The sequence below is a fragment of the Colobus angolensis genome, unplaced genomic scaffold, assembly GCF_000951035.1.
Source record: "Colobus angolensis palliatus isolate OR3802 unplaced genomic scaffold, Cang.pa_1.0 Scaffold133, whole genome shotgun sequence".
Lineage (NCBI taxonomy): Eukaryota > Metazoa > Chordata > Mammalia > Primates > Cercopithecidae > Colobus > Colobus angolensis.
Window position 1 is genome coordinate 2,257,051 of NW_012114411.1, and position 14,747 is coordinate 2,271,797.

At 41.6% G+C, this 14,747-nt stretch overlaps 1 protein-coding gene across 1 annotated transcript in view; it reads left to right on the forward strand.

Annotated features, from left to right (window-relative positions):
• Nucleotides 1-13,275: 13,275 nt before the first annotated feature.
• Nucleotides 13,276-14,747, forward strand: part of PRPF18 (pre-mRNA processing factor 18) — a 43,807-nt gene continuing 42,335 nt past the window's right edge. Inside the window, exon 1 of the mRNA XM_011934239.1 lies at nt 13,276-13,620. Coding sequence (XP_011789629.1) covers nt 13,555-13,620 — 66 coding nt within the window. The 5' untranslated portion in view covers nt 13,276-13,554. The remainder of the gene's footprint in view (nt 13,621-14,747) is intronic.

Here is a 14,747-nt window from a genome sequence, read left to right on the forward strand (position 1 = left end):
CCTCCCTCCCTCTCTCCCTCCCTCCCTTCCTTCCTTTCCTCCCTCCCTCCTTCCTTCCTTCCCTCCTTCCTCTCTTCCTCTCTTTCTCTCTTTCCTTTTTGAGACAGTATCTTGCTTTGTCACCCGGGCTGGAGTGCAGTGGCATGATCATGGCTCACTGCAGCCTTGACCTCCCAGGGTTAAGCAATCCTCCCACTTCAACCTCCAGAGTAGCATGCATCACTCTGCCTGGCTAATTTCTTTGTACTTTTTGTAGAGACAGGGTTTTGCTATGTTGCCTAGACTGGTCTTCAACTTCTGGGCTCAAGTGTTCTCTGCATTCTTGAGCATCTGGAGCACAATAGCTGCTTTAAAGGTTTTTACTATTTCATCGTCTCTGTCATTTCTAGGTTTATTTCTTTTGATTGGCTTTTCTGTTGGGTATAGATTATATTTTCCTACAGGCCTGGTGATTTTGTTTGGGTCTCAGGATACTATGAATTTTTACATTGTTGGGTGCTACATTCTGCTGTGTTCTTTTAAAAATATTTGCCTTTGGTCTGACATGTAGTTAAGTCACTGGGAATTAGTTTGATTCTTTTGAAGCTTGCCTTTCAGCTTTGTTAGGATGAGTTAGAGCAGCAATTTAGTCTAAGGATAATTTAGTCCCATTACTTGGGTAATTCCCTTTGGAGGACTCTGTCCTATGCCTCATATATGCCCATTCCTAGGTGAGCTCTGGGCACGGTATGTCCCACTGCTGAATTATAGTCCTTGATCTGGTCTTTGGAGTTTCACCCAAACATGTGCATCTCAGGATTCAGTGACTGATTTGAAGGGACCCCACTGGAGATCCCTGGAGATCTTCCTCTGTGCCTCTCTCTCCTTTCCAGTATTCTGCCCCGTGGATTTCACCTCTTCAGTCTCCCAGAACTGCAATTTGTTTTTCCTTTACTCAGTGAGACAAGTGGGTTCCGTTGGGGTTTCTCCTCCCTGTGCTGTATCCTGGAAACAGAATTCCAAGAATCCAGGAATCCATGAGGTAGGGCTCACCTTATGTGTTTTCTCTTCTCTCTGTGAAGAGAAGAGAAGCCCTTTTCTGCTGGTTATCAAATGTCTGAAAAATAGTTGCTTTACATATTTTGTCTGTTTTGTTTTTTGTAGTTGTTTATGGTAGGAGAGCAGTTCTTATAGCAGTTAGCCTTCTAGCTCAGAAGCAAAAACTCACTGTGCTTTTCCATATTTTTTATGACTGTCATTGGAAATGTATACTTCTATATGATCTTGAAGACCAGTTTCTTCTATTACAAAACCCTGTACCATAAGAATTATAAGTGAAACATGGACTGTTTATATTACTTTTTGGAAATTTGACTTTATGTTATTTTGCCTCCTTAGCCAATAATATATTTTGCTATTCCTTTACTTGGGTGTTGCTTTATATCCTTCAATAACACTTTATAAATCTTTCCCCATATAGGCTGTGTGCAGCGGCTCATGCCTGTAATCCCAGCACTTTGGGAGGCCGAGGCGGGCGGATCACTTGATGTCAGGAGTTCGAGACCAGCCTGGCCAACATAGTGAAACCCTGTCTCTACTAAAAATACAAAAAGTAGCTGGGTGTGCTGACAGGCGCCTGTAATTCCATCTACTCGGGAGGCTGAGGGAGGAGAATCGTTTGAACCTGGGAGGCGAAGTTTGCAGTGGGCCGAGATTACGCCACTGCACTCCAGCCTGGGTGACAGAGTAAGAGTCCATCTCAAAAAAAAAAAAAAGGAATTATAACTGAAACACGGACTGTCTGTATTACTTTTTGGAAATTTGACTTTATGTTATTTTGCCTCCTTAACCAGTAACATATTTTGCCGTTCCTTTTTCTGAGTGTTGCTTTATCTCCTTCAGTAACGTTTTATAAATCTTTCCCCATGTAATCTGGACTTTTTTGTTCTTTATTTCTAAGATTTTATACTTTTAAAACGTAACATTTTCCTATTTCCACCTCTATCTCATTATTGCATACACAGAAAAAAACATCAATTTTAAACTTATTTTGAATACAGTTATATTACATTTCCTTGTTAATTCTAGTTTTTAAAATGTCAATTGCTTGTAGGGTTTTCTTGGAAAATGATTGAATCATTGGCAGAATGCAATAACGTTATCTCCGTTTTTCCAATATTTATACTTACTTTTATTTTTTTCTTATTTCTCTCATAGAACATCTAAAACAAGATTGAATTATTATGGTGACAGTGACGATCCACATCTCATTGTTTTAGTATTTCACCATTTAGAATGGTGTCTACTATTGAATATTATTAAGTAATCTTATCATATTTAAATAATTTCCCTATATTTATTTTACTCAGAGTTTTTAAATTATTATTATTAATGACCCCTAAATTGTATTAAATGCCTTCTCAGGAGTTTTTAAAAATATAATTCTTTATTTTTTCTCTAGTAATTTGTTGATATAGTTAATTATTTAGGTAGATTTCCTTGGAATAAACCCTACTTAGTGATAGTGGTGTGTGTGTGTGTGTGTGTGTGTGTGTGTGTGTGTCTATGTTTTGAGATGGAGTCTCATTCTGTTGCCCAGGCTGGAGTGCAGTGGCACGATCTTGGCTCACTGCAACCTCTGCCTCCCAGGTTCAAGTGATTCTCCTGCCTCTGCCTCCCGAGTAACTGGGACTACAGGTGCATGCTACCAAGCCCAGGTAATTTTTTGTATTTTTAGTAGAGACGAGGTTTCACTGTGTTAGCCAGGAGGGTCTTGATCTCCTGACCTCGTGATCTGCCCGTCTCAGCCTTCCAAAGTGCTGGAATTACAGGCGTGAGCCACCATGCCTGGCCCATAGTGTGTTTTCCAATGCACTGCTAAATTCTACTTGCTAATATTGTAGGCACAAGTTTTCAATCTATGTTCATAAATGCAATGAGGGTGTATATATGTTTTTTCATTGGTCCTCTATCAGGCTTCAGTGTGAAGTTTAGCATGGCTTCATAAAATGCCCTGGAGAGCTTTCCAAATTTTTCTGTAGTCTAGAATAATTTTAGAGCGGCAGTTCTCACAAGTATGGTCCATTGAGGGGATTGGTGAGGTCAAAGCTATTTTTACAATAACGCTAACATTATTCGCCCTTTTCTCTATGTTGACATTTGCACTGGAGATAGAAAAACAACAGCCAGTGTGCTGGTAACATTAGCATGGACCAAAATACCAGCAGAAAACCTTACCAGCCATCATAGTCTTCACTGCCATATGACCACGAAAAAAAAAAAGGCCAGTTTCACTTAAAGATGTTTTCAATAAAGCAGTAGAAATTATTAATTTTATTAAATCTTGACACTTGAATAAGCATCTTTTTAATATTCTATGTGATGAAACAGGAAGTACACAGAAAGCACCCCTGCTGCATACAGAAGTATGATGGTTGGCTTTAGAAAAAGCGTTGTGCAGTTGAATTGCAAACTGAACTAGCTTTTTTCCCCAAGGAATATTGCTTTTACTAGAAAGAATAAGCAACAGACAAACTATGGTTATTTAGAGTTGGGTATCTGGTGGACGTTTTTTCTTCTTTTTATGACATCTCACTTGTGTGTGTGTGTTTTCTTTTTTTTTTTTTTTTTACTTTAAGTTCTGGGATACATGTGCAGAACGTGCAGGTTTGTTACATAGGTATACACGTGCCATGGTGGTTTGCTGCACCCATCAACCCATCACCTACATTAGGTATTTCTCCTAATGTTATCCCTCCCCCAGCCCCCTACCCCCCGTAAGCTCTGGTGTGTGATGTTCCCCTCCCTGTATCCATGTGTTCTCATTGTTCAACTCCCACTTATGAGTGAGAATGTGTGGTGTTTAGTTTTCTGACCTTGTGATAGCTTGCTGAGAATGAGGGTTTCCAGCTTCATCCATGTCCCTGCAAAGGACGTGAACTCATCCTTTTTTATGACTGCATAGTATTCCATGGTGTATATGTGGCACGTTTTCTTATTCCAGTCTAACATTGATGGACATTTGGGTTGGTTCCAAGTCTTTGCTATTGTGAACAGTGCTGCAATAAACATACATGCGCATGTGTCTTTATTGTAGAATGAGTTATAATCCTTTGGGTGTATGCCCAGTAATGGGATTGCTGAGTCAAATGGTATTCCTAGTTCTGGATACTTGAAGAACTGCCACACTGTTTTCCACAATTGTTGAACTACTTTATACTCTCTGGTGGACATTTTTTTGCAAATGAACAAAGTGAGTCTGTCATTTGAGGAAAACACCAGACACTATTTGTTGCTAGTGATAAAAGTGAGCTTTCAGTAAAAATCAGCATTTTGAAAAGTTGCATCTGTCACCATGAGCTTGATGTCTTCCCAGGGATTAAAAGGCTTTTCTGGCCAGGCATGGTAGCTCATGCCTGTAATCCTAGCACTTTGGGAGGCTGAGGCAGGCGGATCACTTGAGGTCAGGAGTTGAAACCAGTCTGGCCAACATGGTGAAACTTGGTCTCTATTAAAAATACAAAAATTAGCCTGGCGTGGTGACACGCACCTGTAATGCCAGCTATTTGGGAGGCTGAGGCAGGAAAATTGCTTGATCCCGAAGGGTGAAGGTTGCAGTGAGCCAGGATTACTTCAGCCTGATGACAGGGCAAGACTTTGTCTCAAAAGAAAACAGCAAAAAAGGCTTTTTTTTTTTTTTTTTTTGAAGAGACAAAGGAGGTGGTATTAATGAATATGATTTTTAAAATACTGTGTAATAAAATGTGTCAACATTTGAAAGATCTGCATACAGCACCGAACTCATATTTTCCAAATGACCAATGGATTCTGTTACAAAATCATGTGTGAGTAAAAGATCCATCCAAAATTCAAGGTAGACTGGTGGATTTTCATGTTTCAGATTCCACATTGCAACTAACTCTTAAAAATGACTGCTGGTCAAGCTTGGATGTAAGAGCAAAGAGGAATTTCCACGATAATCTAATTAAGATACTTTTCCCTATTCTAACTACATATCTCTGTGAGGCTAGATTTTCTTTATATACTTCAACCAAAATAATATACCGCAACAGATCGAATGGAGAAGTAGATAGGAGAATCCTGTGTTCTTCCACTAAGCGAGACATTAAGGAAGTTTGCAATAATGTAAAATAATGCCACTTTTCTCATTAAAATTTTTGCAACTAACTGTGCTTTTCACAAAAGCATGTTGTTTGTATTAATACATAATGTGTTCATTATATGATTTTAAATGAATTAGTTTTTTAAAATTTCTGGTTTTATTTCTAGTATGACAAATATCAAGAGCTACAACCCAGGAAAAGTCTTTTTGGGGTCCTCCAGAGTTTTTAAGAATGGAAAGGGGTTCTGAGACCAAAAAGTTTGAGAACAACTTGCTCAAATCATGCTAGAAATAGTTGTTCTTCAAAGGCTGCATATATTTCAACAGGAAAACATCTGGATCTGGCGCCTTTATAAATGGGGGTCTACAATCTCATTGCTTTCTCTCTGTGCTATTTGCTTATTTAAGTTTTCTACTCTTTCTTGGTTAATTGTGATAACTTAGATTTTTGCTAAGAAATCATCCATTTCTTCTAGGGTTTCAAGTTTATTGCCATTGAGTTGCAGGCAGTATTTCACACATTTCCTTCAAGTACTTTTGCATTCTTGGTTATTTCTTCTTCCTTTCTTTCTTTCTTTCTTTTTTTTTTGAAACAGAGTCTCATTCTATCATCCAGGCTGGAGCTCACTGCAACCTCCGCCTCCTGGGTTCAAGTGATTCTCCTGCCTCAGCCTCCCGAGTAGCTGGGATTACAGGTACATGCCACCACACCAGCTAATTTTTGTATTTTTAGTAGAGACGTTGGCCAGGATGGTCTCGATCTTCTGACCTCAAGTGATCTGCCCATCTTGGCCTCCCAAAGTGATGAGATTACAGGTGTGAGCCATGGCGCCCAGCCTCCTTTCTTAATCTAATCTTGAATTTGTTCTCTTTTTCTCTTGACCTCCCTCTTTACTTTGTTTTATTTCAAATATACCACTAATAAAATGGTATAAAAGATTTGGGAGAAAGAGAATAGAAGGACAGATAACAGCAGACAAGAAATGGCACAGAACAAGAAAAGGGCACTGGCTATGGTATATGGGCTACCCCCCATCCAATCACTGTGAATGTTCAAGAAAAAACAACGACACTGGGGGTTGTCAGCTGGTGTCAGTCTCAGCCTGGGCATCATAGGGCTGACTGATATTTGCAGATCTACCAGGATCCAAGATCTTCTTACCTTTTAACATTCTTTTTTGTTTTTTTTTTTTTTTTGAGATGGAGTTTCACTCTTGTCACCCAGGCTAGAGTGCCGCAGCGCGATCTCAGCTCACTGCAACCTCCACCTCCTGGGTTCAAGCCATTATCCTAGCCTCAGCCTCCCGAGTAGCTGGCATTACAGGTGCCCGTCACCACACCTGGCTAATTTTTGTATTTTTAGTAGAGGCGGGGCTTCACCATGTTGGCCAGGCTGGTCTTGAACTCCTGACCTCAGGTGATCCACCCACCTAGGCCTCTCAAAGTATTGGGATTACAGGCATGAGCTACTGTGCCTGGTTCAAATTTTAACACTCTTAATTTCAATTCTGTTGGCGCTACCAGACTTGGACCAGGCCAGGGAGTAACTCTCATTAGCCATATCCACAAAAATAACTGATGTAAAAACTAGAATGCCAATTTAATAATTCCCTACCAAATGGTCAATCATATCCACGAGTCCAGAACAAAGCATTCCTTTACTTTGCGAGCGAATGGTTGTGCTTCTTTGGGAATCCTCTTGAAGATGCATCTGCAAGGAAATGAGGAAGGCTGGGTTTGGCAGAGGGAGAAGCTGGACTGCAAAGAAGTTGCAACTGAGACCTTCTGTCATGCTCCAGGGGCGTGCGCTGGAGCTAGATAGAATGACCCTTTAGAGTAGAGGTGAGGCAATGGAGTCAGGCTTTTCAATCTCCATATCAGTCATTGGTTGTGGATGCCCCTTGGAGCTGTGGTAACCTTGGCTGAGGTGGGTCCCTGCAGCTGAGACTGGTCCCTGCTGCCTGGGGTCATGCCAGTGCAGGGTGTAGCTGTGTGCTCTCAGCAACCCTTGTTCCCAGCAGATGGGGGACAGGTGCATTGGCCTGAAGAGAATATCTGGAGATATTCTCTTCACAGAATATCTGAACCACTATGGTGGTTGTAACATATTGGTTGTAAGATGCATCCTGAATTCAGAAACATTAAAATGTAAAAAAAAAAAAAAAAAAAAAAAATATTACGATTATTATTCAGCAACACATTTTGAGGGAGGAAAAAAAAAGAGCACCTTAAAATTGCCAAAATATGGTAGAAGGATTCAGTGGTATTTTTTGGAACTGGGATACAAGCTGGACTCTAAGGAAGAACCAGATTAGAGAATTGGAGATCCGCAGGGAAGGGCCCAGGGATTATTCTTCATGGTTTACTCTTCATGTGTCTTCTTGTAAATCTATTTCACTCTTTTTTTCTTGATATTCCAAGTTTCTTTGCTAAACAATTTTCTGGTAACCAACCAATATGGGAGGTGGATCATGGCCAGTGCTGTGCTGGAAATATTTAAAATATGGCCTCTTGGGGGAAAAAAATGGTGTGCACATATATTCATATAATTTTTACTGACATAAAGCATGCAGAGAACACAGTTTATAAATAATAATAAACTGCACAATACTCTTTATTGTAAATTCCGTATAGCGCATTGATTCTCCCAGAATGCTTTCATTGATTTTCACAACTCTTCTGCATCCCTAGCCAATGTATGGTTATAACTGATGAACACGTCCAGCTCTGTCTGACATAAATGCTGGCTGATATTTTGGCTTCAGTCAATGAATAAGACAAAAGTGAAACAACGAAGATGTATATCAGAACTTCACTTGTTTGTCAATGACAGGAGTGACTCAGTTGAATCAGATGATAGTTTTCAAATACTAGATGACTATTTCCTCATTTTTTTGGTCCTATTTACTAAGTAATGGCTACAGACACAACACTTTTACGTTTAATTTTTCTTTGGGAGGCTGAGGCTGACAGATCACTTGAGGCCAGGAATTCAAGACCAGCCTGGCCAACATGGTGAAACCCCATCTCTACTAAAAATATAAAAATTAGCTGGGTATGGTGGCGCATGCTTGTAGTCCCATCTACTTGGGAGGCTGAGGCACAAGAATCACTTGAGCCCAGGAGGTGGAGGTTGCAGTGAGCCGAGATTGTGCCACTGCACTGTAGCCTGGGTGACAGAGGGAAATTCTGTCTCAATAAATAAATAAATAAATAAATTTAATTTTTATCAGTGGTTCTCCACTAGAGAGAGATTTGGTTTCTCAAAGGACATTGATGATCTAGAGATTTTTTTTTTTTTTGGTTGTCACAACTAGGGAAAGGATGTGACTGGTGTCTAATGACATGAGGCCAGGGTCATCCCTCAGTAAGGCATTATGGGGCCCAAGGTTGAAAAACCCTGATCTGTATTGTGAACATTTTTTCCATAAACTTTAAAGTTTAGACAGCCAGCAAAAAAATAGATCAACAGTTTGCCAGTTTCTGTGGTGTAAATACTGCCAGTGTGATGGTTAACTTTCTGTGTCAACTTGACGGGCCTAAGGGATGTCCACCCAGATCCCCAGTACAACATTATTTCTGGGTGTGTTTGCGAACATGTTTCCAGAAGAGATTAGCATTTGAGTTGGTGGACTGAGTAATGAGTGGGCATCATCCAATTTGTTGCGGGCCAGGAGATAAGAAGAAGGGGGAATTCTATCTCTCTTTTATTTATTTATTAATTTTATTTTTTGTAGAGATGGGGTCTTGCTATGTTGCCCAGGCTGGTCTTGAACACCTGGCCTCAATGAAGCCTCCTGCCTTGGCCTCCGAAAGTGTTGGGATTACAGGCATGAACCACCATGCCTGACCTGTCTCTCTCTTCTTGAGCTGGACATAGCCTTTTACTCCCCTTGGACATCAGAATTCCTGGTTCTTGGGCCTTCAGACTATGGGACTTATGCCAGCCCAGTCAGCTCAACCTCCCACCTTCCTGTTCTCAGGCCCTCAGACTCCAATTGAATTATACCCCTGGCCTTCCCGGTTCTTCACCTTGCGAATAGCAGATTGTGGGACTTCACAGCTTCCATAATTGCATGCGCCAATTCCCATAATAAATCTCTTCTAATAAATCCCTTTATATCCTAGTGGCTGTTTCTCTGGAGAACCCTGAGTAATACAGTCACTATGGCTGATTTCCAGTTACCAAGGTGGGGTCCTCAAGCCTGGAACTGGGAGGAGGTCTGCAGGAGCCACTATTTTATAGTAAGTATTTCCACCACAAACATACAACAGTCATAAATAACTCCAAGAGCATAATAGTAAAAATGTAGTAAAATAAGAATTAGGTTCTGTGTATTTATTACCTTCATTTATATTATCATTCATTTGATTACAAGTAAACTCATTTGATATTTAATAATGGCTCTGTTTGACAACTGACACAAAATTCTCAAAAATGTAACAGTTGGCTCTTGTGGGACAGTAGGCACAAGCCCAGTTGAAGTGAAGTGGCTATCACTCTGGAATTAACATTTTAAATATCCTGAGTCTTGGAAGAATCCACTCCATTGCAATTTTAGTTTTCTAGGAAAGGGACTCTGATTGTCCCAGATTGAATCAGTCATTCTCTGTGGTCTAACCCTACAAAGCAGTTTTGTAAAGGTGGCTGGATCCGGAGGGAGTCTGACCCCTTGCCATTAGGAAATTCCCAGAAGCAGCATTACTGGGAGTGGATGGGTGCCCTTCGAGGTGCCTGTGACCGCGCTATAGATACCACCCACCCAGCCTTCCCGCTCTGCTCTGATTCTCAAGACTCGTGCAGACTGCATTTCAGACTGCAAATGCACTTTTTTCGCCCCAGGAGATGACAAAATAATGTATTAGGTCAGCAGTTCTCAAAATGAGGTCCCTGGATCAACAGCATCCATCTCCCTTAGGAGTTTGTTCAAAAAGTAAATTCTTGGGTCCTACCCCAAGCCTAGGGAAAGACAGTTTCTGGGGTTGGGGACCAGCCGTCTGTGTTTCAAAAAGTCTTCCAGGTTATCTTGAAGCACGTTAAGGATTGAGAGCCACTGTATTGAATCACAGAGCTTTTCTTTGCTGTTTAAGTTACATTCCATCTTTTAGGGCAGCAACAAAACAAATCCAGGTGATCCTGATTCAATCTGGCATTTCCCTCCAGTCTCTAGAAATGACACACAATTTCCTAGGATGAGTTACCTCTACAGAGGAATAGCTCATCAATTCTATACTGATTTTTACTTTTTTCTTTTAGAAGATGACTGATTTTTAATTTCTGCAATTATAACCACATATACACTATTAAATCTTACATAATTTAACTTTTTAACTTTTCAAGATCTATTTCTCGATTCCCCAACTAGCTGGCTATCTCTTTGCAGGCAGGGTCTATGTTTTGGTTTAGGTCACAGAAGCTAATGTAGTACAGAGCTCATATATAAGATATTTAAATATTGGATGGAATAACTGTGGAAATTTAAAAAATTCTTTGTCTGATCCTTTGCTTTCTTTTATAGGTATTCTTCAAAATTTATCATATACAATGTCTAAAGTAGACATGCTAGAAAATTTATAAATAGTCTAAATAATAAACAGAAAAAGACTGATACCTGAATTCCACCCCCCACCCCGTATTATGAGATTTGTACCAAATTGTGGTATAAAGCAGAAAATAAGAATCTCCAGTTGTTCTACTGTCCAGATAAAAACTTGATATTTTGGTACGTTTCCTTCCAATCAATGTTTTATTATGTCTGTGTTTTTGTTAAAAAGCATATGTCTATGTTTTTGTTAAAAAGCAGAGACTATATGCTATAAAGTTTCATTATTCTACTTTTGAACTGAACATTGTATCATGGGCATTCCCACTGAATTTTTAAAAACATGGTTTTTAATGATGCCATCTTATTTGGTTGTATGTATAAACCATATTTTATTTAACTGTTCCTACATTTAGAACACTTGGATTGTTTCCAAGTTTTCATTTTTACTTCTTATTTATTTATTTTTGTTTTAGAGATAGTGTCTCACTCTGTCACTCAGGCTGGAGTGCAGCTGTGCAATCAATGCTCACTGTAGCCTTGAACTCCTGGGCTCAAGTGATCTTCCTGCCTTGGCTTCCCAAAGTGCTGGGATTACAAGTGTGAGCCTCTGTACCCAGTCCCAATATTTCACTTTTTAAATGACAATTGTGATGAAATGGGATGCATTTTTTTTTTTTAAATGAATATGGTCTCTCTTAGGGTCAGGGTGATTTGTTCTTTTAAGTGTTTCTTTTCTTTTCTTTCTTTCTTTTGTTTTTTTTGAGACAGAGTCTTATTCTGTCGCCCAGGCTGGAGTGCAGTGGCATGATCTTGGCTCACTGCAACCTCTGCCTCCCAGGTTCAAGCGATTCTCCTGCCTTAGCCTCCTGAGTAGCTGGGACTACAGGTGCATGCCAACACGCCCAGCTAATTTTTGTGGTAGAGACAGGGTTTCACCATGTTGGCCAGGATGGTTTCGATCTGCTGATCTCGTGATCCACCCGCCTTGGCCTCCCAAAGTGCTCGGATTGCAGGCGTGAGCCACTGCGCCCGGCCTCTTTTAAGTATTTCTAAACGCTCCTGGATATCTTTTCCCTCCCTTTTGAATTAAAAAACCTTGCTTGTCAGTTGCTTGTTCAAGTATTTCTCTCTACCACTCTTTGATCTCAGGCCTTAATCAGGATTGAGTGCACATGTTTACATAAACATAGAAATCAACGAAAGTCTAAAATGTAAGAGGAGGCTGTTAACTGTAGCTGGTACCTTCTCTGGTTTACACTGATAGTTTCCCAGCTGGCCAGCCGTCGTGTTCTCTGTAAACCTCCATTGCTGTTACTGTCATCTGTCTTAACCCTTTAGGATTTTTTTTGTGTCTAAGAATCCCTAATCCCTAAATCAGGAAAATGCTAATAAATTATTATTTGCTCATTGAATTAGTGACCTGGGAAACCCATATTCATACAGGAGTGTTGCCATATTTAGTTCAAGGACATTTTCCTATGTTGGCTTATTTCTGGCAAACGTCAGGTATATTTTATTTTATTTTGTTTTGTTTTTGAGACAGGGTCTTGCTCTGTCACCCAGGCTGGACTGCAGTGGCACGATCCCCAAGCACTGCAACCTCCACTTCCCGGGTTCAAGCAATTCTCTTGCCTTAGCCTCCTGAGTAGCTGGGACTGCAGGCACCTGCCACCACACCTGAGTAATTTTTGTATTTTCAGTAGAGACGGGGTTTCACCATGTTTGCCAGGCTGGTCTCGAACTCCTGACCTCTGGTGATCCACCCACCTCGGCCTCCCAAAGTGCTGGGATTACAGGAGTGAGCCACCACATCCGGCCTCAGATATCTTTTAGATGAAGTATCACCGACACCCCCCCCACCCCCGCCGCCCCGTAAGACTTTCTAAATTGAAAGGAACAATTCAATTGTTCATTTCTTTTTTTGTTTTGTAAAGCATTTTACCCCTTATCAGTTGACTGAACAGAATATTTCTTACCTTTTTTGAGTAAGAAAAACAAAACGTCAAATATTGTTCAATTATGATTTAACAAAAACAATTTTTAAACGTGCTTCAATGACATGAAACAAAAAGTAAGTCCACTGTAAACAAATTTTAGGGACTTAATAATTCTCTGACATAATTTTCCTCTTCAATTTAACTTTTTTTCCCTTGGATTGGACTTAAAAAAAAAAAAAGGAATTTCTGATTACCTCTCCAATCATGTCACTGAAAAAAAATTTTGATTGCTGAATACGTGACCAAAAAAGTGATTAGTCAGCTTGAGGTAAATGCTCAATTATCACCAAGATTGGTAAGCAATCTAAAACAGAGGGAGTGGAGATAAATTGACTTCCAAATTGCCTTAAATGGATGTAGTCGTTTAAGTTCACAGGAAATTTAACAGGGTAGTAATGAACACTGCTCTTTGACTCTATTGTTACAAGTTAGTATTATTATTTAGATTTTTCTCATCCTTTAGTACACTAATTTTGCAATCAAGTAACTTCAGAAACCGTAATGTAAATTTCCAGTTAATAAAGATCTTGATTTAACTGGCATTATTGAGGTGTTCTTCGAGAAGGCTTTTGGAACGGAACTAGCAGGTGCAGAGGGTACTATAAAGACCCGGGTTTCAGTCCACGTTCACGTAAACCTCTCTACAAGGGGAACTACAGGCGCGCTGCCGGAGGGCGCCGCCAGGGGGCACTCACGCACAGCTGCTTTGGCCACTACAGGCGCCCCGGGGCGCTCTCTTCCCCCCTCTCTCTCATCCCAACTTCCGCCGGAAGCGGCCCTGTCACTTGTTATCTTCAGGTGTTTGGGTTTGTTGTACTGTATATACTCAGTGGGTTCGCGGCCGCCGGCCGAGTGAGGCTGGGTTCGAGGAGCTGGAGCGGGAAACTGGAGCTTAAATTCTGGCGGTGAGATGGACATTCTGAAATCAGAGATCCTTCGGAAGCGGCAGCTGGTGGAGGATAGGAACCTGCTGGTGGTGAGGACCCTGTGGTCGTGGGGGTCGGGATGGGAGAGTGAGTGTGTGTGTGTCGGGGTTTTGGGGTGAGGGTGACGATACTCAGAGGATTCGGGGCGGGGAAGGGGCTTAGCGAGTGTCCTGCCACTATCCCTGGGAGGCCCCCTTTAGATCCAACCCTTGGCATCTCTGAGGCTGGAGAATAGAGTCTGGGGGCAGGGAACTTGAATCTCATTCGTTCTGACTTCCTAAAGCTGGGTCAAAAGGAAAACACCTGGGTCTGGGGGCGGGAACCTGAGGCCAATTAACGCCCGCGTCCAAAAGCCAAACCAAGAGGAAAATCCTCATCTTCCCGTCACCGAGTAGCAGAAGCTCCAGGCTGCTGCTCTCCCCGCATCCTTCCCTTCCCACCGCCTCTCGGGTGGGAACGGAACGTGTCCTGCCTTGGCCGCGGGCCAAACACGGGCCATCCCTTCATCAGCATAGGGCGCCAATTCACCTGTCTTTAGCCACGGGACCAAATCCTTCATCCGGATAAGAGGTAACTGGTAGGGACCTCAGAAGGAGTACCTAAAACCCAGAAAACTTTGTAACCGGGGCCTCGAGCCGCTTGCTCGGGCCCGTTCGCGCCCTATGGAGTGCTATCTCGCGTTAATAAGTCCCTGCTTTTGCTGCTTCATTCTTGTGTTTTGTTACTTTGTGCGTTTTGTTCAGTTCTTTGTTCAAAACGCCAAGGACCAGGACAACGTACACTCACAGCCTTCCTTCCGGTAACTACTCGGGAGCCTTTAGGGATGCAAGTGTGGGAACTGCAGGAAAACCCGAGGCTTTGGCTGTTTCTCCCCGACTGACCCTGTTCCCCTCCAGTTTACCTAATTGCCCCCTATCCCCACTCCCACCTGTCAGCATTCTTCCGACGTGCCTCAGTTCTCGTGAGAGTTCCCTTCTGTCGCCTTACGTAGGGTTTGTGCCCAATTGAAACATGGAACGCTGAAATCTCAGCACTTTGGGAAGCCGAAGTGGGCAGACCACCTGAGGTCAGGAGTTCGAGACCAGCCTGGCAAACATGGTGAAACCCCGTCTCTACTAAAAATACAAAAATTAGCTGGGCGTGGTGGTGCGTGCCTGTAATCCCAGCTACTCAGGAG